We start from the raw sequence: 26,007 nt of genomic DNA on the forward strand, positions 1-26,007 counted from the left end.
CGTGTGTATATGTGTGTTTGCATGTAAAATCACCTCAGCCAGCAGCACAGATGATGTGCAATTTTCTAGCTGAATACCTCCCAAAGTGTTGTTGTGTGGAATGGTGGTGGTAGCACACTTGCAGCCTTACTTTAAAGCACAATGAAAACATGACATTTGAATAGAGACGAGAGACTAAGAAAGAGAAAGGAAAGCAAAAACTCAGAAGGCAATCGTGTTGTCGCTTACCCACACATCCAAATCTGCTGGCTAGGAAAGAGAGAAGCAGCACGGGTTAGAAGACAGTAGAGAGTACAATGAAAGCACAGAGTTAGAAGAGAGGTTAGAGAGTACTTGTGAAGGAAAAAAAGAAGGTAGGGATGGAAACAATTAATGTAGGAAAGCAGCAGTCATAAATAGTCTCTCTAATAAATAAAGGTGTCTTTGTATGTCTATGCATAGGTTCAATACCCTGATCTTGGTCATCTGAGTACCTGAATATACTTTTCATCATCAGTCGATTCTTCCCTTTTCTTCCCTGATAGCGCAGGCATATCCGAAGAGGACAATGCCAGGATTCATTGAACTGAAATTGTGAGAGAGTGGTTCAGGTCTCTTGTGAGTCCTGTGTAAGAATTCTTTTTTTCATTATTTCAGTTTCATTCTCATGTTCTCTTTGTTCTTTATACACATCAGAAGTGCCTGGCTGTGCTTCGGAAAAGATCACAGTTTAGCATAAAATACAGCAGTCCAACACTTTGCATGTTCCTGATAATGTGTTGGTATCTGATGGTGTGGAAGCAGCATCAGGGCCGTTTGGTTCAGAAACAAAGAAGCATGGTAAGATGACAGGTATCTGTTAAAAAGCTGTAACATACACTCAATGGGCCTCATGCAAGAACCGTTCGTACGCACAGATTTGTTCTTAAGTCGTGCGTACGAGTGATTTAAGAGAATTTGCGCATTCACCAATCTTTTCGTATTTTATGTTCTCTTTCAGGTACGAACAGAATTTACGAGTGATCCAGACCTGTCGTAGGAGTTTCGTAAAATAGTCCGCTGTTATTCCAATCAAGTTTGCTTGACTAACGGATTGTATATTTAATTACTTTGAAGCAAACATAAATAAATATATACATTATACCCCATAATGATGCTGAAATTATTCTGTTTGACTTAAATTATGCACTAATCGAAGGTTAATTTGACTGTATATGACAAGTTTAATGGGAAGTGTAACCAGCGGCTGCTTTTCTACTTTCGGATGCCTTAGTGCGTCAGGCTCTTGGAAGAGACCGTGTAGACAGACAAATGGCTGACATCGCGATTTAGATTGCCAAGGACTGTGCTGCTGCAAATATGCAGCTTGCTAGAGCCACGACTCCAGAGAGAAACACGCCGATCAAACCCAATTCCACCACACGTCCAGGTCCTCACCACCCTTTGATTTTTGGCCACTGGAACCTTTCAGAGGGAGACTGGAGACAGATCGGGGGTGTCCCAGTCCTCTGTGAGTGGTGCGCTCCCCTTGGTCATCAAAGCTCTCATCAGTTTATCACCCATGGTACATCAGATTCCCATACACCGCTGTCCAACAAGTACAAATTAAGAGGGACTTTCATCCCGTGGCTGGACTGCCAATCATAATCGGAGCAATGCACACATATATGCATCAAAGCACCCGTGCCTCTGTCGTGGAGCGCACTGAGCTGAAGGCCAGGTGGGTGTGTCACGATACAGCGGGGGGGGGGCAAACTGCTCTATAGCCCAGAGAAGACATGCCAGATTTGCACAATATTGCCATGAACGAGGGTCTCCTACTACCTGAACCAGCCCAGGCAGACCAGAAGGTGTGGTGCCAGGAGACTCATGGACCACCCCATCGAAGTGCCATCATGATGAGGCAACAACTGATTGCACGGCTTTAGTTGCGGTCATCGAGCGCCTGCCCATGGCGAGACGTTTTTTTTTTTAAAGCCATTTTCATATCAAACCATTTCTTTTTTATTTCGGTTTATTACGAACTACAGGTGACATTAAACAGCACTCGTAATTGCTTCCCATTTCTTCGCTTTAGCAGGTCCCGTAATTCCACTGCTGACACTGCTAAAAATTACAGATTTTCCTTTTTGGATCTCTGAAAGCAGAACTTCAGTCTCAGAGCCCCTAAAGTTGTTCTTTTTGCGCCTTGATGCCATTCTCATGACTCAACACTCAACACTTCCTGGCACAGGAGAGACGAAGCACAGCTCCTAATATGGTATAATTTTGGGCGTGGAGTATGCAAATTTACTATCCTCGTGCACGTGCCCCTTATATACGCACAGGTGGCATTCATCATTTACGCAGGTGGTTTACACACTTTTTCCAAAGATAAGAGCGTTTGTTGAATCTGACGAGGCGTGTTCGTACGAGACCATTGTAAGAAAAAATTAAGAGAAATTTAGAATAAAAATACGAAAATGTTCTTGCATGAGGCCCATTGAATTGTTCAATGTTAACATACAGCGAGCCAAAAACTTTCTAGTACAGTATATGATCTTTGACATGAATGCAAACTGCCTGTCACATGTCACAATGAATCACAGCAAATGACATCATCAACCATGCGTTCACAGGCCAAACCTTCAAAGTGCAGTGTGCGAACAACTGTGGCGCCTGGCTCCGAAACACACAGCTGTTTTGAACTTGTGTGGCCACTGTTGCCCACATGTGCACAAACTGAGATCGAGTCAGATACCAATCTAATCACTGGGAGTCATTTCTGCACAGACTAGGCTCATCACAAACAAGACTTTTCACATTGTTCCGTGCAGCAAATCTTCTGGTGAGTGTGGTTAATGCTTTCACAACAGTGTGTTTTCAATGACCTCCTCCAGCGGCCTTAATCATCAGGGTTAGAACTGACAATTAATAAAAGAAGAAAAGCTACAGACTCAAATGCCAGTGACTTCAAGCCTTGGAAATGGATATTTGACTACAACCTTCATGACAGTTGGTGTTTATGCCCCAGACTGTGCCTCTGAAGGACAAATCTGAAAACAAACTGTCATGAAGACTGATTTGTTATCAAATTATTAAATATCAAATGAACATTTAAGCTAGAGTACCATCACCAAATCAAATAATTTACAGAAAGGCGTGTAGGATGCCATGTTCTGGCTTTCTTTCCCAAACCTGTTCTTCCAGTCTGGTATTAGACAAAGAGCAGAGAGGGACAGATTAGAGCAGTAGGTGGCTCAAATGTTGCCATGCCTCATAAAAATACCATTCAGTTAAATGAGGTGAACTCACAAAGCCAGTTGCTTCAGAGTCTGTATGTATGGTTTTGGGTAATCGGTGTAACGGATACAGTCGACACCATCTGTTAAACCCCCTTGGTCTTCAGGGGCAGGCCCGAAACTGAATATGTGTCTGAGTGTGACCGTGTGTGTAAGAGGATGGTGACCCCTACAGAGTGCTCACAAGAGTGTGGAGGTCCCATTTCCATAGATGAAAGACTTTAGAGAGAGGCAAAGGGGCTTGTTGTGATACCGACGCGGACAAACACACACCCAAGCAGTTTGATGCAGTCCATGGGCCACAGCAGACATTGGCTTTTTTAGGTACAGCCACCCACTTTCTTGAGGCTCCAAGCTCCCTGATGACCAGCAGGTCTGCACCCTCAGTGTAAAAATTAAAAGCCTGAATCAACTGAGGTAGCAAAAACACAACCAGGAAAGTACTACAACTAAGGCTCAATCCCCGGGGCTTTTAAAGTCATTAAGCTTGTGCCTGTGGTATTAATGTAGTAAGAAGTTAATCGTAACAGCTTGTAAAAATAGCGGTTAGGAGTTCTCAATGAAGAATAAAATAACATTTGAAACCAGCCATTGAGGCCTATTTCTAGTAATATAACCTGTAATATAACTACAGATAACTAATATTGGATAATGGATCCAAGAGAGTTTATGTGGTCAATAACATTTTCAAAACCCATCATCCATACCAAAATGACTTCCTTTCTCCCTCAGGCCAAAGTCTAAGTCATGTGGACCATATCTCTTCCTTTCATCCGAAAACAGCAAGAATGCTTCTTCAGACCTGCTGGGAGGCCGGTGGTTGAGACTTATCTGACACTCACATCCACTTACAGCTGTGACTGATCAGCTGTGTGGCAGCAAGAATGTAGGAATTGTTCTGTTCTGACATTCTTGCCCTCAAATCTATATTCCTTTTCAATCAAGTGTGGGAATATGTGCACCATGTTCAAATAATATTGCACCTAACCTAATGCAATTACTGTGAATTATGCTCATCAGTAGAGGTTGACAAAGCTTCCCACTTTCAAATAACCTTTCAATAAATGTCATTATATAATGGTTAGCTGGGGTCTGGCCACAGATGCATTCATGCATGCAATTAGAAGGGAAAAAAACCTTCCAACATCTGCAAATCAAATTTAAATCTTTTTTTTTTTTTTAGGTGAAAGGGGGCAAAAGCCTAGAGAAATTGACAGTGCTCCTTCAATATAACTGCACCAATTTCACAGATTTCAATGCATTAAATTATGTGTGCTAAGTTGATTATGTTTGCTGCGTGTATCACGCAGGTCACCAGATGCACCAGCTTGGCAACGCTTCATGCTTGATTTAGACTTGAAATCTTACCCATCCAGCAACACAGTGTGTTTGTTTCTATGTCTCTGTGGGAAAGGAGAATGTGACACTTCAACAAATCTGTGTGTATGTGTGCGTGAGTATTTGTGTGCATGACAGGATGAGACCTTTTGGTCTCCAACACCACCTCGCATGGTGAGAAATGCTGCCTTGGAAATCAATTATGTAAATACTAAATTATGCAAATGGCACAATTTGAATAAATCTATGAGTTTAGGGAGAAAAGATTTTGGTTTGGTTTTATATTTGAAGTCAGGAGGAGAGAGAGATGAGAAGAGAGGGCTAAAATGAGGATTAGTTTAGAGAATGTCACTGGCAAACACAGTGTGTGCAGTTAAACTCTGATTTGGCTTTTTAATTAGGTAGAAAGAGGTGGGGAGAGAGGGAGAAAGGCACACATACAGACGGAGAGGAGAAAAGAACGGCTAATTCACTGACAACTTTCTTCCCGTCATTTCTCAATGGGAATAAGTACGGTAAGCACATTCATCATGTGTTCCAGTAATAAACACGACTGGTACAGCTGAGTGCTTTCACGCCTTATTTGGTCAAATAAGTGCATTTCCACATTTTGCTCTAAAAGGCACGCTGCAGTGAAGCGTTTTCCTACACACATAGAAAGGCATGATTTCCCAAAAAAAGAAACAGGTTATGGAAGTACACGTAAAGGAATTTCTTTTATTTAGATTACAAATGTATTCATTTATTTTTTAGCCCCGAGACATGCAGAGAATAGAAGGAACACTTCATTAATTACAGTGATGAGATAAGGGTAAAGTTGTTTTTCTTTCTTTTTTTAAGGAAGCTGACCCTTATAATACTGCATTCACGTTCTCTATATAAATGACCAGCTTGGTCCAATGCTCATCTTCTTTTCATCAGATACTACCACTACCGCAAACTAAGACGTTTGTATTTCATTTACAGGTAGAGCGGTGTGCTTCCTCGACACATGCTAACATGCATTATCACCTGCTCTCACACACACATACCGATAAAGAAAGACACCCACACAGAGTAAAATAACCATATCTGTTTGTGTGATTCATCTCACACAGCCCTTCTCTCTCTGGCACGTCCCTGGGGTGTGAGGGCCTGGTTAACTATGTCTGGGGGCAGTCTTGAAAAGGATCCTGTAATGACCCCCCCCCCCCCCACACACACACACACACACACACCTCCTGTGTGGGACTGAGCGCGACTCTTAACTTCACTTTATGAGTCACAATAATCCAAATAAATGGAAGTACTGGAAGAAAACTTCAACATAATCACAAACAACAATAATGGTGTCTTGGCTGACCTTGCCAACTGCTTCTGGGTAACCATGGAGTGAGGGGACCAGTTTCTTATCAACTCAGGTGCTAATGGCTAAAGGCAGGTTCTTCTTGTTATTCTCTCATATTTCCATTATCCTCATTATTAATAATATCATTAATATTATCATCAGGAGTAGCATCGTGGTGGTCAGCACTCACAGCAAAAAGGTTTCTGGTATGAGTCTCGCCTGGTGGCCTTTCGGTGTGGAGTTTGTTCTCACCGCGTTTTCTCTCCAGGAACTCTGACTTTCTTCCACAGTCCAAAAACGTGCTTGTTAAGTTAATTTTGATTCTAAATGGACTACATGAGTGATTGTATGTGGTAGTTTCTCTCTTTGTTGGCCCTGTGAACAACAAACGTACCCTGGTAGCCGGTATAATTGAAATCGTTGTAAACCCAGACACTGGTACTTCCCTGAAACCTTTCATCACAAGTGGTGTGGAAATGTCTTGATCCTGTCTATCACGATGTGTACATGGATGTTTCTGTGTCAAAGAAAATAATCAAGAGTTTGAAGATTAAACAAAATCATAGTACATGATTGTTAATCTGTTATTTTCTGGCCTCATTATCACAATAAAGTTGTACAGTTACATTGTTACGTTACCTTTACTACCATAAAACACCACAGAAGAATAATAAGAAACATAGTGTAGCTCCAATGTTATGCTAACATTGTTGCTATGGAGTGATGATTGAAAAAAAATGCAGTAGTCTGAAAGCAAACATCTAGGCTTTTGATTTTATGAAGGTAACAGATGGCAAACCTGAATAACACATAAGTGGCAAATAAAATCTAGCTCTCTTTGGAAATTAGGGCTGGGCGAGTTAACTCGATATTATCGTGTTAACTTGTTAATTATTTAACGCCGATAAATATTTTATCCCGCATTAACGCAGGTTTTATTATTTATTTCATTATTGTAAAAGTCTGTTGCTCACAGGCTTTTATTTTGTAAAAGTCTGTTGCTGTCTGCAGCGGATCCACCAAACATGGAGAAGGGTACAGAACTTTTACTCGGCCATTTTCATTTTAAAGTTCTTCTAATACATCTAATATAAGTACGGTAACCACATGATCTATTTTCAGAATTTCAGCACACACAGGTGCACAACTGCACATGGAGTTTATCACATCAAGTCAATGTATTGCAGGACTGGAGCCATTTTTTAAACTGTGAACATGCAGAAGCTTCTCACAGGGAAATCAGGCAACTGTTCATATGTGTATATGCGTTTATCATCACATTAACACCTGTGGGCGATGAACACATCGAGATGCACCAAAAAAAAAAAAAAAGGGACACACATGAACACCCACATACACACGGTGCATACCAAATACCAAAGGCATGAATTGGTTAGTCTAGCTGTTTGCTCATTAAATGTGAGGTTTCGTCACATAACTGTGGGAGGTTTGATGAATTAACACTTCATCATCAGCCTACTTTGCCACCACAGACTGTCAGAGAGACAGAGAGCGAAAAAAGACACTACGAGAGAGACGGTGAGAAAGAGGACGGCAAGAAGAGTGATGAACTTTAAATTAAAGGAACCGGTTTGGAAACTTTAGTTTCAGGCGACTATAAGCTACCTTAAAAATGACCATCAATGATTTAAAAGAAATTATTTTTTATTTCAAAATGTCTTGTGTTGAGTTTGCAAAAATGCTTTTTTAGTTAATATCTTACGAAGTAACTATAAGATTTAAACATGTCTAATTAGTTATGTTAATAACAGATGAAATAGCCTAAACTTAAAAGAAGAGACAAAGCACCCCGGCTTCATTTTTCACAGTGATAAATGTAACAGAGTCACTATTGGCTTATTTGAAATACCTTTGAGACACGGTTTGATTGTTCAGAAGTGAATAATCCTATTCTTCTATGAAAACCATCATTTTGGAAACATTAGTTTTCCTTCGGATAATAAGTCGTGTCCAGCTGTCTCATTACATCACATCTGCTCTGGGAGAGGAGAGGTATTTCGCTCCCACACATCTGTCCTCTGAACCGACAAGATTTGTGCTCAGCTCCCTCTTGCTGCTCTGTACCGATCAAAATCTCCCCATTTGGAGAGTGCTCTGCACGTCAGCAATTACCTTTGCTGAAGACGATCGGGCTGCCGCTCTGCAAGTGTGTGTGAGTGTGTGTGTGTGAGAGAGAAAGAGAGCGTGCAAAGGGCTTAACTGCTTTAACATGCAGAAAAGATGTCAAGTCTGTGATAACACTGGCTGATAACATGTGGTATAGACATGTGTGACAGTATGTGTGTGAATCCCTGCTGTATGGTTTAGTCAGTTTCCATCAGAAAGAAATAGACTTTCTCTCTTTGTGTGAGTGCACATATTGTTCACCTTTACAATATGTCACACCAACAGACTCAAAAGCCATCGCTATGTTGAAGGTTTATGGGCAAACAATCAGTCTCAACATAAACCTCACTCCGCCCACTGACAATTTCTTAACTTGTTTTTCAATTAATTCTTTTTTTATTGATCCATTTTCTCCTCTCTCTCTCTCTCCTTTTCATGTCTCTCTTCTCTCGTTTCTGTTTTTGGCTAACAAGCAGGGTTGAATAATCCAGTTGGCTGGCAGTCAGAGTGAGGATTCTGAATCTATGACCATACCGTACAGTTTACTTCTCTCTGCCTCTCAGCTCCTATGGACTTTCTGAGACCATATCTGTTTTTTTTCTGAGCTCCCAGGTTGATCTCTGGCCTGATGCTTCCTCGTTTTTCCTGCCCACGCCACTGCCTGACAAAACATGTCGGTTGCTGTGACTTGTCAGTCATCTCACACAGGTGGATAAAGGAAAAAAGAAGGGTCTTAAATGCTCGTGCCATCATATAAATGAAGACCTTTAAATTCAGTTTTTCCTTGCCACCAATAAATATAGGGTGGTGAACAGTCACTGAATAAATGTGCAAGTTCAAACCATCTTATTCACATAGTGCTAAAATCCCATTTCCATTTCCAAGTAATTTGCTGAACATTGATGTGCAAGTGTCTGCTAGAACCAACAGATTTGAGATAATTTTCTATATGCATGTCAATCTGGTTCAAGTGAGAAGTCCATCTCAAAGTGACTTAAGTTTAGCTGAACCAACATATCGAATATCAACACTTATCACACAAACCAACCTGACAGAAATTGAGAAAACAAACAACAGGCCAGTTCAGCAGGGAGGGATGGGTTAGTAAATAAATGCATGTGTTAATTAATAATAGAAGGAGTGCCAGCACAGTTTGTTATTATGGAGATAAAGGAAATTCAATTAAAACATAATGGTTGAAAAAAAAAAAAATCAATACAAGTTAAGAAATGTGCTGAGTACACAGAGTGCACATATCAGACAAATGTCAACTAGGCTCAAACAGCAGGAGGGCTTGCTGGTTAGCATGAACATCTTGAAAGTGAAAGGCTGCATATTCAGTGCAAAACACAACATTTACACTCTTTTCAAGTGTCATTTCTAAGTGATTCTACACAGCAGCTCGGGGATACTGTTAACATGTGGGGCATCAACTGCTGTGGTCTGAGTGCTTGCCACCTCAGGTCTGACTTCAATGAATGTGGGGCTCTGAATGTGGCTTTTGTCATCATTCTTTTGGGCAGTGTCAGAAGCTTCCCTCTGAGTCATCGCTCACACATGCAGACACAGACACTATGGACAGATGCAAAGATGAGACAGAGGAGGAGGAAAGAATTCTGGGTGAACATGTTGCCCAGCAGCACATGCGGCAGTGCAGAGGAGGCAGGCATTCCTCCTGCTCGCCAACCAAACATGCTTCAACAATGCCATCTAGTGACCATTCTCTAGTACACATCCTTACGCTCCATCCACATCCTAACATTATGACAGACGTCAAACAATTAACACTGCATATATATCGACTCAGAACTAAACTATTAAGCCACTGGTAATATGATGTAAAATGCCATTTGGTAAAAAGAAACCGGGTCGACCTGACAGCGCACAACAGCATGAATAACACACAGCAGATGAAAAGATTTGCTTCAAGCCTCAAATTTCTACAGTGTAGACTCAGCCTCAAAAGGATGTTTACAATACCACATGGTATAACAGAACTACGCGATTTGCAGTTTTAATACTTGCCTAACAGTCTGGCAAGAGTGTTAAAAGAAGGAGGAGGTGTAAGAGAACAGGGACATAAGGAGTGACCAAACAGAAACTTCATCTTTTTTTTTAAATCACATATTCAAACTCAAACTCCACAAACTCCTTATATCAAAACATTATTTACAGCTGAATAAATGCTGTCAATCACTTTTTGCAAAAGGTGTCACAGCCTACTGTTGTTGCTGTTATGTCACCTTTGCATAGAGTAAGAGTTTGATCTTTTGTGAGATCATTCGTCAGAAAACGTGCAGCTTTAATGTTTAGTTTGTGGGAGCAGAGGAAATCAGAGGAAATGTCCATCGTAAGTTTGAATAGACTATAAAGAACGAGTATCTAGGAGTTCTGACACAGGAGGAATAACCCATTTTCCACAATGAAACTGCCTCCTGGTTATAAACTTCTCCACAACGTGGACTAAAATCCAAAATAACCAAATATACATTTAACACAACAACAATATCTATGAAAATACAATGCTAACTTTTTAGATGGGTGGTTAAGACGTAGAACAGTAGAAACCTGTAAAATCATCTGAATAAATACCTAATTTCCTACCATACAAATATCCAGCTGTTTCTCCATGTCCTGTTTTATAGCCACAATCATACATATCTGTGTCCTACTTATATATGTATATATATATATATATATGTACTGGTTCTGTTAAATGTATGTATACGGATTCATTCAATTTCCCTTAACAGATCCGAACTAAAATTGCACGAGGTAATGATGCTGCTGTTAACTGTGTTTTGCATCTGAAAGATCAGGCAAAAAAAAAAAAAAAGACTTTTAATACACAGAACGACTAACACGTCCCCCATGACCCACACAGTCTCGCCCACCTAGCAGCCTCCTCAAATTCAATAGCTTCAAGCAGCTGCTTGTCATTGCCTGCGTGTGTGTGTGTGTGTGTGTGTGTGTGTGTGTGATGCTCAGTGCTGAATACCTGTGCATACTAATTGCATTTTACTTCAAGCAGGAATGACACCTCTGAGGTGGAGAGAACAGAAAGGAGGGAAAACAAACACAGGAGGTGCAAGGGATGAGGAGAAAAGAGGTGTTAATGCAACTTTCTATCTCTTCCAAGTCTTCACTCAAGGTGTTACTGTTAAATAAAATCTCATAATAAGAAGGGATGACATTGTGAAAAAGCAAAGGCAAATGCATTTGAACCTTTGTGCAACCATGGATGATGCTGGAATAGACCCAAATCAAAAGGAGCTTTCGTGAAAACAAAACTGATCAGAAACAGATGTTCATCCAAGATAATCTTTATATCATTAACATATCAGGAACATATAAACTAACACCCCAATTTGAATAAGAAGTGATGATTTTGCGCTGATGAGCTAATATTTGTTCTAATCAGCCTCTTCATCGTCACATTCGGCAGGTTAACAACAAAAAGCAGCCACTGGGAAACACAGCAAAAGCAATTCTCACTTGAAGCACTCCGCACTGACAAACCTGTTCTCACTTAACCAATAACTGTGGAACATTAAAAAAAAACTAATCTTCCTCACAACACCTCTGTGAGGGAAGATATGTATTTTAACATTCAGTGGCAGGGTTCAGTGGCACGTTCAAATGAGCGAAAACACGGCATAGACAAAAGGAATTCTTACTATCAGGGATTACACAACAACAGAACAAAAGTAGAAATATACGACAGTTAGAGACAACCTGAGGAGGGAGTACTGACTGACCTGCGTATGAACCTCTACCCACAGCATACACACATTCGTCTGATGTAAATGGACACCAGTTTACACACACACACACACACACACAATAGGTCCCAGCAGTGGCTGTCAGTGCTGAGGCAGGGGTAAATGGCTAATGTGAGTGTTTGTGACAGGCAGCCTGAGGCAGTGTGGGGAAAAGCTCATCTCTTCGACAGGTATAGCCTTCACACCTCTATCACCTCATCCTCCTCACCCCAACAGTGACACAAAGCCTGCGTGCAGGGGAGCCCAAAAGCGCATGTGATGAAAGGCTCCGAGGAGGGGGGTTTGCTTTACACGTTTGGGTAATTGTGATGGTGCCACTGTGTTGTGTTTGAGCGTATGTTTGTGGGAGTGTATCTGTCTTCTCCTCAGAGAAATAAGGCAGCTTCCAGCCAACTCAAAGTGGAGCATTTTACAGAGGAGAAAGAAAAGCAGGGGGTGGAGAAATGTGTTTCTTTGAGCCTCCAGCTGCGCCGTTGCCAGAGAATGCAAGGTCGCTGGAAAAATGCTAAAAAGAGAGGTAAGCCCACCTGCTAAGCAGAGAAATTTGTGACTGTGGGAGCTTTGAAATCAGACTCACGACTTTTCATAATCTTCTCAAAAGCTGAAGCATTACTACAAAAGCAGAAATCCTCATTTATGATCTAAGGTGTGAAGTCTGCCAGCTTTCAGCTCAATTGTTTCTGGTCTGCCGAGCAGGAGTTAAAATCTAAGCGAGAGGGAAATCAAATTGGGCAAAAATGAATGAGTTAGACAGTTGAGCACAAATAGATGAGAGATGGAGGTGAGACCAAAAAAGAAGGACAGGTGAGAAAATAGAAAAGGTAAATGCGGAGCCACATAAACACTCAAAGCCATATGCTCTCTAAACCTTTCAGACACTGTACTGGCATCTAAGTCTATTATTACCTTAAAGCAGCAGCAAAAACATTCCCCCTCCTTTTCCTTTAATGAATAGACGCAAATCTTCTTTTCATCAAAACACACTGAAGCTCAAAGCTTTCTTTCTCACATACACACATCAAACCTGTCAAACACATCCATCGCTGATGTCTGAGATTCCTCAAAACTTTTATACTCCGTTAAATCACATTCAGAATACACCCTCAGTGTCAGCCTACTCCTACACGCTCAACACACTCAAACTAACAGGCTGCATTGACTTGTCATGACAGAGAAAGTAGAAAACGAGGCTTTTAGTTGAGAGTGCCAAGTTTCTCATAGCTCTGCAGCATTATTAAACGATTGGAGCCCATATCGGTGTAAGATAATCCAGCAGCTTCATACAGTATTCATTACAGCTAGTTAGCGAGCTGAAAAAAATAACACCGCAGGACAAATCAGCTGGGGAGAACTGGAGATAGACAAGAAATCCACATTGTTCAATTTTAACAAAGCAAGCGTAAAAACACCAGGGAGAGAAGGGCAGTCCGGTGACTGGCGAGACATTTGTGCTCCTCAGTGCATGTCAATGACAAAATACACACAGGAGCACAAGCCTCAAAGCGCTTAAATCTCTGATGATTTATCAAATATCTGCATTTCTGTATGCATGAAAACGGTTAGGAAGGAAGCTCGGCCCGTATTTAGCCACAAACACAGCAATCTAATTAAGGATCCTCTGCTCTCCACCAAAGAGCCATCCCAGATCATTTTCCGGTGTGTGAATGCTTCTGATGCATGTGTTACTAAGTCCATGTGTGAGGAGGCTGCTGCAGAGACGCTGCAGACCTAACTCTCCACTCTGAGACGTTCACATGTTAAATACGGCTTCGGAAAGTTTTGGGGAAATTTTCCTGGAAGTAAAGTTTTGAATCAAGTTGTCCAGCTGCTAAAGGATTATGCACTTTTGATAAAAACACAGACTGCATCCCTCACCAGGTGCTTGGCCTTTCCCTTCTGTTCATGGGCCTTCCCCCTCTCCATGATGACGCTAGGAGTCAGCTCATCCAGGCCAGTGACCGCTGCAGTCTCTCTTTCCCTCTTAGCCAGTGTGGCCAACTGCTCCTGCACCAGAGCCTGCTGACGCTCAAAGCTACAGAAAGGGAAAGTAAGACCTGTTAACCTTTGGCACGTATTCATCCAGTGAAAGTCTGCTCAACATGCAAGTTCTTGTTCACACGCAGAGCTACCCTCCAGAATTGGAGAGATATTGATTTCAGTAAATCGGTGCTTAAACTTGGATTTGTGAGCTTCCAGAGGGCTTTAAACACATTGTTTCCTTCTGCATTGTCTCAGTGGTAAGAGTAGAAAACAGAACTGTGGGTTCATTATTAAATAATAATGTCCCTCCTCTGATAACTTGGCGTTTTCTAGGTTTTACTGCTGGTCATGAATCGCTGTCTTTGCTTGCTTTAACAGAAAAGAAAATAATTCTAAAACCAGGTCAGAACATCAAATAGAAAATTCATTATCTTCGACTGAAAATGGGCGGTTGCTGTGGCAATGACAGAAACTCTCATTTATGAATTGTTCTACAGAATCAAAATATCGAGTTAAAACTAAATGTACGGGTAATGGTTTACTGTACAAGAGTTGGTTTTGTATTGAGAAACATCCAAATACATGACTACAAATAACAAACGCTTTAATATTGAGCATTACATGATGCAGTTGAAATAAGGTGTTATTAGGAGCTGCTATAAATTTTACTGCTATGTAATAGTCAACATAATTTCACAAGCTTAATAAATAATCAAACATATCATTCACTGAACAGCAGCATTATTGAGTTGCCTGGTATTCTTCCACTACAATACTTTGCATGTACTTGCCTGAAGAATTGAAATCAGTTTCATCTTGGCCTACTTCTGTAAACTATATTTATCCATACGACCCGAATTACACTAACAAAATCATTCTTTTGCAAGCTATCTCCAACACCAGAAAGAGGAAGTGAGAACCTTTGGACCTTTGGAGATGTTACTCAATAGTGGATCAACATAGTATTCCAGCAGCAGTGCAACATGCCTGAAATCCTGACAGAGTAAATCAGAAGAGCCCGTGTTGACAGGTTGCTCAGCGTGTGCATGTTAGCATATCACCAGTTGCTATTTTATATCTCCGCCATGTGCACTTGCATCAAGCTGGCTGTGCAAACACAGGTGGCTCAATTCCAGCCCACTAGAAAAACCTCAAGATGACGTATTTTGTGCAGTTTACCATCTAGCAAGCTGATACTCTTGTAATAATTTCTGTAGAAATTCGCATTCAGGGAATGTTGAAGTCAAAGTATGTCTGCTGGACTCGATATGACATAATTCAAATGAATGGCAATAGCAAATCTATTTACATAGAACATTTCATTACATGTAAACTCGCTGTGCTCGACATTGAAAGAAACGGCTCATTAATACACAGAAAAACATAAAGATATGAGAGAAAACAGCATCGTCAGCACAAGAGAATAATGAATGAGAGCAGATTTGAAAATACAGAATGTCAATAAATATAACTGGGCACCCACTCACATCTGAGCGTACACTTGTTGACTGAAAACATCTGACATTACATTTACCTTGAATCTCAAACCCAATTCCAAAAAAGTTGGGACCGTGTAAAATGTCAGTAAAAACAGGATTCAATTGTTTGGAAATCTCGTCAACCGATATTTTATCCACAGTAGACCATAAAAACACAGAAAAACTTCAAAATGAGATCATTTACTTTCCATTTCTTTTATTAAATGACAATGATTGACTATTTTTTATTTCAGCAACACTTCTCAAATAAGTTGGGACAAGGCCATTTTTATCACAGCGTAGCATCACTTCTTCATTTAACAACAGTCTGTAAAAGCTGTGGAACTGAGGAGACCAGTCTCTGGACCACTGCCAGAGGAATGTTGACCCATTTTCTTTCACCTGGACAAACATCTGCATTCCAAGCATTGACGGAGCATCTCCAGATGTGCAAGTTGCCAGTTTCACAGGCACTAATCCACCCTCGTACCGTGAGAGATGCTTTTGATCTGAGCCCTGAAAACAAGCCAGATGATCTCCCTCCTCTGTTGTACGGAGGAACTCGTGATTTCCAAAATGAATATCCATTTTAATTAGTCTGACCAAAGAACAGTTCTCCACTTGCCTCAGTCCATTTAGCTTTGGCCCAGAGAAGGCAACAGCGTTTCCGGAATATGTTCACATATGGGCTCTCCTTTGCATGACAGAGCTTTAACCTGCATTTTTGGATGGCACAGTGAACTGTGTTCACAGACCATGATTTCTGGAGGTGTTCCTGAGCCCATGCAGTGATTTCCATGACAGAGTCATGTCGGTTATTGATGCGGTGCTGCCTGAGGGCCTGAAGATCACAGGCAGCCAATATTGATTTTCATTTGTGCCCCTTGAGCAGAGAAATGTCTCCATGTTCTCTTAGTCTTTTGACGATATCATGTACTTCAGATAATGGAATATTCAAAGTCTTCCCAATTTCATGTTGAGGAACGTTATTCTGAAATTACTCTGCAATTTGTAGAGGCAGTTATTTTGCAGAGCGTCCATAAATACATCTGAAAGGAAGTGATTTTTATACTCAGCCTATGCCACTTACCTTTTCCCCAATTAATCTGATTAGTTTCAATGTATTTTTTCAACAAAATATTGGTTCATGAGATTTGCAAAACCAGTGCTTTTGGGTTTATTCTATTTCTAGTTTTGTTTTATTCTATTTTTTTTTGGAATTGAGGTTGTACATTAAACATGCAAAGACTAATCAAGAGGAGACGGTTTTATTGTCACACCCCAATGTTCTGAATTTGTCTCAGGAACTTTACAATGTGTTAAGAAAGCCCTGAGAGGCGAGTGAGATGCATTAATTCTAAATCTGATCTGAACCATTTTCGCACCTGTGTATCTGAATTTTTGTTTTTCAAAATTTTCCACCCGGCGCTTCCATAATCTGTACAAATGAGCATAAAACATCCTCACAAATTACATTTAAATGTTAAAAATACTAAAAGACCTCAGGAAAAAAACAGCAGACATGGGAGCCCCAACGGAAATTAAATGTGTGGTCGGGGCAGAGCGACATCGTTAATTTTCTAGTGAAAAAATTGGACCACAAAAAACAAACACATGATAACATTTAACCTACTGAACACTTACTTTTTGCGCATCTCTTCCTGCATCTCTGTCGTCGATGGCCCTGCTGGTTTTGGACCTGAGAAATCAATGCACTACATATAAAGAATAGTAGCAATTACAGTTTGGATCAGCATGCACAGTTTTAGAGGAGCATCTTTATTACAAACCTATCTATTTCAAACTGAATTAAATAAGAGCCTGCATCAACACTATTCCTAATACTAGTCCATTTTGAATAGTATTGGCTGGATGCCATTTAAATGACACGCTTTTGTATGAATTAACATAAAATGTAAAGTCAGACTAAACGTATCTTATCAACATTACCAGGCAATTCATAGATTATCTCAGATGATCTTTCAACATAAATTTGTGCACATAAATCTCACTGTATTTTCACTTGCTCTGTCTTTTCAGACTAAACAGTCTGAAATAGTCAAACAGCAGTAAATTTGGTATCTATTTAAATATTGTTCTCATTAATCACTTCAATGGGGGTACAAAATGAGGTCTGCGAGGAAGGAAAGGTCTCCGTTTTGGATTGGGACATACTTGATGGTGGCTTCTGACTGTCAGATGGAGGCGCCGGTTTGGTGCCATCAGACCCCCGAGACTCCTTCATCCGCTGGAGCACATCCCCCGACAGCTACACAGGAAAGTGGACACAAACACGTGGTATCTGATGAGAACAAGGGTTAGGAGCAACATTGTACAGGCTCACTGGTTAAGCAGTGCATCCCGCAGCCTACTGTTGTGTCCTTCAGCAAGTCACTGCACTGCAGCTGCGCCTGACCTCTCTAAATAGTGGGGCAAAGGCCAAACTATCTGCCTGCAACGATTAAAACCAGTTTACATAATTGATTTATTTCCCCGACTACGCAGACATTACATTACATTAACAACGAGGTTGGACTGTATTTAGCTGTCAGAGCATACTAGCTAACATTAACATTGGGCTGTGTGAATATCCGGTTTACCAGCTAGCAACACATCTGGTCGTAATTCATATAAACTGTGGAAAGAAGACCTTTCCACTCTCAGACAGCGGTTAATCATAACTTGGTGGAGAGGAAAAGGTGGGTGGGGCTATGGTTTACTTGAGGACACGGGACCTGTCATGCTGTCTGAGCACCCCCTATTTCATACCCCAATGATGTTAGCAATTTAGAAAAAAAAGCATTTACCGATATACAAAATAACGTAACTTAAACAACTAAAACGTCACATTACATACCTTCACTCCTTCAATTACTGTGACCTTCTCGTCTTTGTCCAGCCCAAATGACACATTCCTCGCCGTGCTTCCATGACCTCCCATTCTGACCAGCTGCCCGTTCCCACGGGGTAAAAGATAATATTAATAGCCCACTTGACTGTCGTGACAGAAAGGCATATATGAGACAGTAGTCGGAGTCGCCGCCACAGCGGCGGGTTCAGAGCTAGTTGTCAAAATACTCCAATAAAGGTCAATCCTGTGCTGTAGTATCCTCAAAGCTCATTGGTCAGATTAAATCATTCGAATCCAATGAGTCGTTCTAACTTATCATGAGTGAACGAAAGGTTGATGGGAATTGTAGTTCAAATGTTTTCGGAGGACAATGAGGTTCAAGTTCATTTGGACTTTCACTTTGATGGCTGATATAAATAGGACACGTGCGTTATTATTAAACGCTGGAATTCGTAGAGAAGTGTAGTGACCGTAAAAAACCATGGGGCGGTGTGCTGTACGACATTTAAATGTACAGTATTTCTAACAAATAAAATGAAAAAGTAAAAACGGAAACAAAAACGAATGAAAGAATCCAGAGTTTATTTTTGGAGAGTATGGAATGGTCAACACACTGCATTAACACGAACAGAACACGTACAACCAACGCACTTAAGTATGAAGGCAATTTGAACAGGACCTGCAAAATGACTTAAAGATTTGAGAATGTTATTCCACACTCACTGTGAACTGATGAAAGAGCAAAATCATATGACTCCCAAGCAACTCAGCATCATTCACTAGCACTCAAAATTGAAAAGAGAATATTCAAAAGTCAGGCAAATGCTATACATTCTTGGAAACGCATCCTCTTTCAGATGTTGTTGATTTATGTTAACAGATGTAAAAAAAAATTTAACCCAATCATTTTTTTGCTTTAAGCGCCATACTGCTTATTAATACTGTCAGGTTAAATATGCAGGTCCATCTCTACCAAACATTGTGATACTGGGAAAAACTGGATGTGCAGAATGTTATATAAAGGGTTTCAAAAACACTTCTATCATGGTAATGTCATACAGAATGAAAAGCACTGATTCTATGAGATTAATTAAAGCAAAAGAATCAAGCCCCCAACAATCGGAGTAGATTTAGTTTTTCTTTTAAACAACTTTGATACTTCAGCTTTAAAATTCATCCTCGTCTCACTGGCTCAGAGGGAATCACGAGTTCTGATGCCATTATGAAACTGTAATGATCCCATCATTAAATAAATACTGTTAAACTGCGCGGTATTGTTTGTCGTCTATATTCACCACTTTTAACAACAAAGGAAAAAAGAAATTAAATCGTGCTTTAACTGGTATACGCAGAAAGGTTTCTGCACATTTGCTGTTCAAGTCACACACATTACGACTTCATTACTGAGTATGAGACTAAACAAAAGTCTTCTCAAGTGGCAGGAATGATTCATCCGGTGTGAGAAATCAAAACAAAAGTGGAAAGAAGCGTAAACACAATGAGAAGACGAGAGAGTATGGGTGAGGTGCAATTTCGTAACATTAAGAATTCCTTGGGTCGAAGTCACTCACAGTAAACAGCCTTTCAGATATGGTCTGCCTATACTGAGGAGTAACTGGTTTTAATAATACACCAGTAACACACGTCTAACAAACACAGAATACCTGTTAACAGCAGGGCCAGCGAGTACTCAAGACGGGCAATCAAAATGAAATCAAAAGTCCTTCTTTTTTTTTTTTCCAAAGACAAGAAAAACATCAGTGGAAACTGATCAGCCACAAATCTAATAGAAGGCTACACCCGTTCAGATGTTATCGCCCAGAGCTTTTCGTGGGAATGTACAGATGTCAAGCTTTCGGATCAAAAGAACATCAGTGATTTTGCAGACTTACATAGCTACAATTGGGTTAAAACTCAATGAGGAATGTTGCGGCTGATTCTTAGTGCTGGAGTTGAATGTTTTCTAAGACAAGTCAGTAAGCACCCACATTCAAGAGCCTGTGAAACGGAATCAATATCAAGACTGCCAGGGCCCCAATCAGGGACATCCCGCCGAGGGTGGAGCCACAGCAGCAGAGCTTTCTGACAACAGTGTTACAAAAGCAGATGCTAAACTCAGTCCTTCAGAAACAGATTAGCAAAGGTCTCTCCTTAAGTGTCCGTTCGTTAACTTATTTTGGCATCAAAAAAAAAAAAAAAGACCAAGAATACCATTCCTTGGTGTCCAACCGCTTGTCTCTGCAATGTCTTATTGGCCAACTTCTTTGATTGCATTTCTCTCAAATTTAGTACATATGCACAGCATTTAAAGTCTGTATAGCCATATATCGTCTCCACCCTTTTACACATTGATGGGCCTCCAGCGGTCAGCTTCAATGCTGTTAATGCTGCTGGAACCATAGGGTCCGGACGCTACGTCATCCAGGTACGCTCCAACCATACGAGAGCTGCTGGGACCAGAGCCATCAATCTGGGTGGAAGAGTAGTACAGGCCCTGGTCAATCAAGTCTTTCCGGCCAAGGCCTGCCGCAACTGTTGGAGGAAGGTGAACATCACTGTCATCCGGCTCGTCCACCTGTGACTTGTAGGAGAACAGGATCTTGGGCTCCGAACTGCGGACCGAAAAAGAAAATAATATTAAGAAACAAACAAGGTCATCCGTTTGAAATTCAGCTACAAAATATACAGTTTCTACAGGTTTTATCAATGTAAATATATGATATATTGTAATCCTAAATTGTGTAAAACATAAATATATCAAATCGATTCCTGTCAGATATGGGAATATCAAAATGTAATATTAATAATAACAATAAAGCCTTGGTCCTTCTTGAGAGAACTGATTTCAGTGCTTTTCAGCTTTTTAGGACCTCCAAGTGCATTATTCCACACATCTCCTATGACTACATACCCAAAGAAGCCCTTCAGGAATGTGACGTAAATGAGGGGAGCGAAGGCGGAGAAATACAGGAACGTGGTGACATCCACACAGCTGGTTCAGAGAAGGCGAAAAGTAAACAGTCTTAGTCAAAGCTTTGGTACACAAAGAGATTTTAAGCAAGAGCAGAAACCTCATATTGCTGCCACTGGCTGAACTATTTAGTTTTTATCTGCTCCTTTAAACCCAACTCAGCTTTGTAGGACACCTTCAAAAACAATGAGTCCTAAGGGTTGCAACGAAGCAACAAAATGAAATAAACAGTCATATTAAAAACAACCACCCGGCTCCTATAACCTCAACACGTTATGATTATGATCTATAAACAACTCTCACATATGAGGAAACGTTTACCATCATTTTGATTTAATCCCAAAAATGGCTTCCTATTCCTACTTCTGCGGTAAATACAAACTGTGAGCTGCTAAGGACAGAGTAATACTGACCAGAGCCCCTCTATGATCCCAGCACACAGCAGAGCGCTGCCCAGGCCCTGAACGAGGTTCAGAAAAGACAGGATGGCAGCGTACACATAGAAACTCCTCTTAGCTGGACAAAGGAAGCAAAGCAGAAAATATTCATGGAGAATTGAGACCAATATATTCACATCACGTGATCTGTGACATATTAGACAGCAATTCATTATTGTGGCTAACGAATTAGCATTCATTAGGATTAAAAACAAGGCGCACATATGTAATATTTGGGCGCCTCTGGGCTGACTTTATTACATTTAAAAGAAACCTTTTCATGATTTTTTTGCCAGGAAAGTAGAATGCGACTCACTAAATTTTGTATCTCCTCAAATGTAAAAACATTTTTTAAATCAAAGTTAAAAATAAGTGGGTATTCTACTTTCAACATTTCATTAAATAGGCCACTGGGAAAGCATGGGAATCTGTCATAAAGTGTAATCAGTGATTGTAAGAACTGTTGGGGGAGATTAGATTTTTTAAATCCTCAATTCATTGAAAAAAATGTTTTCACATCAGAATAAAAAAGCTGATTACATACATGAGATTTGTTTGGCCCAACGGCTGGTAACAATTTCCCAACTTGATGCATTGCAAGGTCCTTTAGGATTACTCAACAACAACTGGCTCAGGTTTTGTAACTTTGTGCACAACTGTAACTTTTCACCTCTCAAGTCCAAATTGTTTCCTTTGCTGCTCCAATACTTACATGGCAGAGATATCCTGTCCCTCACTGGGGTTTTAGGCAGGATCACAATCAAGGAGTACACCTAATAAAAAGGATTGTATTAGTCAAAATCTACTATGGTCAACTATGACTTATTTATTTCTTTGCTTTCCTGTCCCCCGCCCCCCTTCCTTTTTTTCCCTTGCTCATGTAACCATTAGTGCTGAGCAACAGTTTACTAACCAGGAAGAAGAAACAGGAGCTGGCCAACCAGAAGTGCCGTCCTCCATGACCATAGATGTTGAAGTCCTTTGCCGACAGGTGACTGTCTGGGTAAAGTATCTCTAGTGTGCCCTAGGGCAATGTATTATTCATTTTAATTTCATACAGAATGACAGCTAATGAAAATTCCTTGACATGTTATAATATAACCATTAACAATATTTATCCTCTTATCCTCCATCGTTACCTGTGTGATGGAGTATGCCAGAGCCAGCACAGCAGTAACAGCCAGCACACGCTTTATGCTGGACTTGCTCTCAAGGTGACCTTGTTAATGAATAGAGAACAAAAGAACTCAGTTGAATTGAAAATTACATCCGCGGATGGAAAAGACAAATCAAACTGAGCACTTCAAAACTGATTAGTCACGGGGACAAAGAGAAAGAGTCACTGCACTGGTTCATATACACAGTAAAAGAGAACTGAAACAAACAGATCAAACTAACCAAAGGCCAGCCCGAAGATGATGACGCTGAGCTCAATAGCAAGCAGGAAGAAACGAGTGATTTCCCACAGCACCTAAAGAGACAACAAACATCATGAGAAACCGCTGCAGCAAAGTAGGCCAGCTGTGCTCTAATGCACACCGACCCATGACATAGGCATGACTTCACAGGTCAGGTCACACTCCACAGAATACACAAGAATGGCATTTTTCTCTTCAAAAGAGAAGCCATGAAAGTGTGTTATGGAAACCGTTGGTCCATCACTAAACTCAGTTGGGATCTGCCTGGTATGAGTGGAATGTCAACCAGGCCATTCCTTTCAGACATAAAAGACTAAACTCATGCTGCAGCTCAAATCGGTCCCACTGGGCACTTCATAAAAAATAAAATAAAAACACCTCTGGCAGGACATTTTTACCTGCTTATTTATTAAGGTCAAGAATTTCTACTAATACAAAGAAAATAAAAGCAAGAATCCAGCTCAATTTAAAGCCAATGTCATACAAACTGGATGTTCTTTCATTGGCAGAAAAAAAAAAAAAAAAGATTAAACTGTCCTTATAAAACAAAGAAAGAAATAATAACCTACAACTGCAATATGTTGAATTAAAATTCATTAAAAGTTTAGTCCTATGGAGAGTATTTTCCAAAAGTCAGTGAAAAATGTTGTGATGAATCAGCAACCCTTCTGTTATGCAATTTTATATGAACGCATCATGCTCCTACTTACTTTGTCCACAATGGTGGCGGCACTGGATGCACTGACAGTCATGGAAACGATAGCACGGGTGATTCCAACTGCTGCGACAACAAAAACCTAAGAAACACGGTACGCAACATGTTAGACCACATAAAACAGTCCATCTCCTGGAGAACATGTGGGCAAAAAGTATAGCTGATAACAACTCTATGGTGGCGACTACTAATGACAAAAGAGTGCAGAGTTCCTTTAATGCCTGGGTTCAGCTGATATATTCTATTTTCCTTTGTTGTAGTTGTTACGTTAATACCAAGGAACAGATGGATGTAATAAAATTAAACACAAAGACATTGAGAAAAAACATAATGACAGGGTAGCAAACAAAACATTCACATGTCATTAAACCGGTTTACAAGGTCATTTCTCCATGCTGTTTGACAAAAATGAAAGTAAAATGTACCCACAGCAGTACTATCTCTACAACTTATTGTGATTCCTGATATGACAATAACATTTCAACAGACTAAAAACCCACTTTACTAACTGGGGAAAACCCCTGATCAGTCTCCAGTTGTTGGTCAAAACGCCCCAATTAATAGAAATTAATGTGATGCACGACAGGAAGAGCCATTTTATTTTTGGTGCGTGTCCTACCAGAAAGTAGAAGGTGACAAAAATGGGGCTAGAGGCGAGTCGAATCTTTGCCCTGGCTGAGGGGAGCTTCCACATCAGGAATATAAAGAAGGCCACATTAGGCACCAGCAGAAAAATGTCCCAGAACCGCACCCTAAGACAGTGAGGTGAACATGAGAGACATCATGAAGCACTTTCTGAAAAGCAGAATTTTTGCTACAACAGAGACTGTACTTCTGCTAGTTAGTCTTCTAGTTTCTCTACAGTCAGGGCTATTGATTACCTGGAGTCTCCGATGTCCTCAAAGAGGACTTGAAGACATTTGTGAGGCTTGCTGATGTTGGCTTCACTATCAGGTTGCCATGTTGGGAATGCTGATGTGTTATCCGGTGATGTCGGTGTAGTGGTGCCATTGTACTGCGCAAGCCTAACCACAGCAGTCACTGTGGCTAGCATGGTGTCAGAGCCTGTGAGGAAAAAAAGGTGCGAGTCTGTCAACTGTCCACACACATATATAAAACATATTCCTGGCTCGGGTGATTCAGGTTGTGGACTAAAGTCCTGAAGATAAATACATTAGTACTGAGGCCCATTTGAAAACATTTTATATGTGAATTTCTGCTGGATCAAACTCAAAATGAACACAAACACTTCTGCTGGGACAGTATTTGTACATCAGTATCAGTACCTGTCACAGCTTTCCCCGCCAAGGTGAACATTACGTAAAGAGACTCGTTGCTAAACCAACTCTGTGCGTTGTTAAATATAAAGTGACCAACGGCATAACTCAAGAAATTACATTTACTGTTTATACTGTGAAAGGCTCAAGTCTTTCACGTATATTTTAAACCAAGAAAGAAGGTAAGAAGACCGGAGTTGAGAAGAGTACTAGAGATGACTTAAACTTACAATCGGCAGCTGATGATTACCAGCCCCTGCGCATTGACTATACTTATGGCGAACTGAACTATACTTTCAGTTCGCCATAAGGGGAATTTCAGGCGTCAGCTAAAGCTGCTAGCTTGCTATCTTCCGCCTGAAAGTATCCCACTTGTAAACCGAATTATTTTTTGTGTCCTTAAGCACTAAACACTATATTGGTGGAAAAACTGACTGTAACTTTGGCTTGCTAATTACCATTAATTACGAAAGACCAAAAGCCGACTGGCTCATGTTAGCATCAAAACAAACGAGAGACTGGAGTCAGTGTGCTGCCGCTGATCCTACATAGCATAACAAGCGTTTCAGGTTGTAAACATTCACATCTTACCGCTTCAGAAGACTCGGTTTCAAGTATATAGCTGCTGTAAAACGTTGTAGTCACTATATAAAATTAGCCCAATCTATACGGGTCGTCATGCACGTTGTAATCGACGTAGACATAGATCACTAATGCGAGACATGGCTGTAACTGCTGTATACTTTCCTTCTCAAAATGAATTTCCCGTGTGGTCACCTGACACTCTCATCAAATAGGAGGAGGTCTCGCGAGAATATATTCGTGACTGTGTTGTTTTTTTTCCCAGACCGTAATCGACGCTCTTGTATTTTATAGCGACCATCTCTCTCTCTCCTTCTCTCTCTCTCTTTCTCTCATTCTCTATTTGCTCTGATGTCTCATAGATTAGTTATCCTTATATCTCAAACATTGACAATAAATTCAGTTAAGTAAATACACATTTTGGACGCCCATAAATACAAAATAATGCATCTTATAAAAAGTTT

The 26,007-nt window shown here is 40.5% G+C and overlaps 2 protein-coding genes across 3 annotated transcripts in view; both read right to left on the bottom strand.

The window, feature by feature from the left end:
• Positions 1–18,390, bottom strand: part of chchd6b (coiled-coil-helix-coiled-coil-helix domain containing 6b) — a 57,258-nt gene extending 38,868 nt beyond the window's left edge. Inside the window, exons 1-5 of one of the 2 annotated variants that reach the window (XM_075460538.1) lie at positions 18,150–18,390; positions 17,468–17,561; positions 16,937–16,991; positions 13,710–13,866; positions 229–249 (exon numbers count right to left, since the gene is read on the bottom strand). In XM_075460538.1, the coding sequence (XP_075316653.1) occupies positions 229–249; positions 13,710–13,866; positions 16,937–16,991; positions 17,468–17,561; positions 18,150–18,233 (411 nt within the window). In that variant the 5' untranslated portion in view covers positions 18,234–18,390. The remainder of the gene's footprint in view (positions 1–228; positions 250–13,709; positions 13,867–16,936; positions 16,992–17,467; positions 17,562–18,149) is intronic. The other variant, XM_075460539.1, reaches the window with a different exon arrangement.
• A 318-nt stretch (positions 18,391–18,708) lies between these two features.
• tpra1 (transmembrane protein, adipocyte asscociated 1) lies at positions 18,709–25,712 on the bottom strand. The gene is made up of 11 exons (XM_075460541.1): positions 25,553–25,712; positions 24,566–24,749; positions 24,304–24,436; positions 23,680–23,766; positions 22,950–23,022; positions 22,691–22,770; positions 22,465–22,575; positions 22,264–22,324; positions 21,528–21,630; positions 21,055–21,135; positions 18,709–20,755 (listed from the first exon to the last, which is right to left on the bottom strand). Exons 2-11 carry the CDS (start codon positions 24,736–24,738, stop codon positions 20,485–20,487), a joined length of 1,173 nt encoding a protein of 390 aa, XP_075316656.1. The 5' UTR covers positions 24,739–24,749; positions 25,553–25,712; the 3' UTR covers positions 18,709–20,484.
• Between the last annotated feature and the right edge of the window lie 295 nt (positions 25,713–26,007).

The sequence above is a fragment of the Odontesthes bonariensis genome, chromosome 3 (genome assembly GCF_027942865.1).
Source record: "Odontesthes bonariensis isolate fOdoBon6 chromosome 3, fOdoBon6.hap1, whole genome shotgun sequence".
In the NCBI taxonomy this organism is placed as follows: Eukaryota; Metazoa; Chordata; class Actinopteri; order Atheriniformes; family Atherinopsidae; genus Odontesthes; species Odontesthes bonariensis.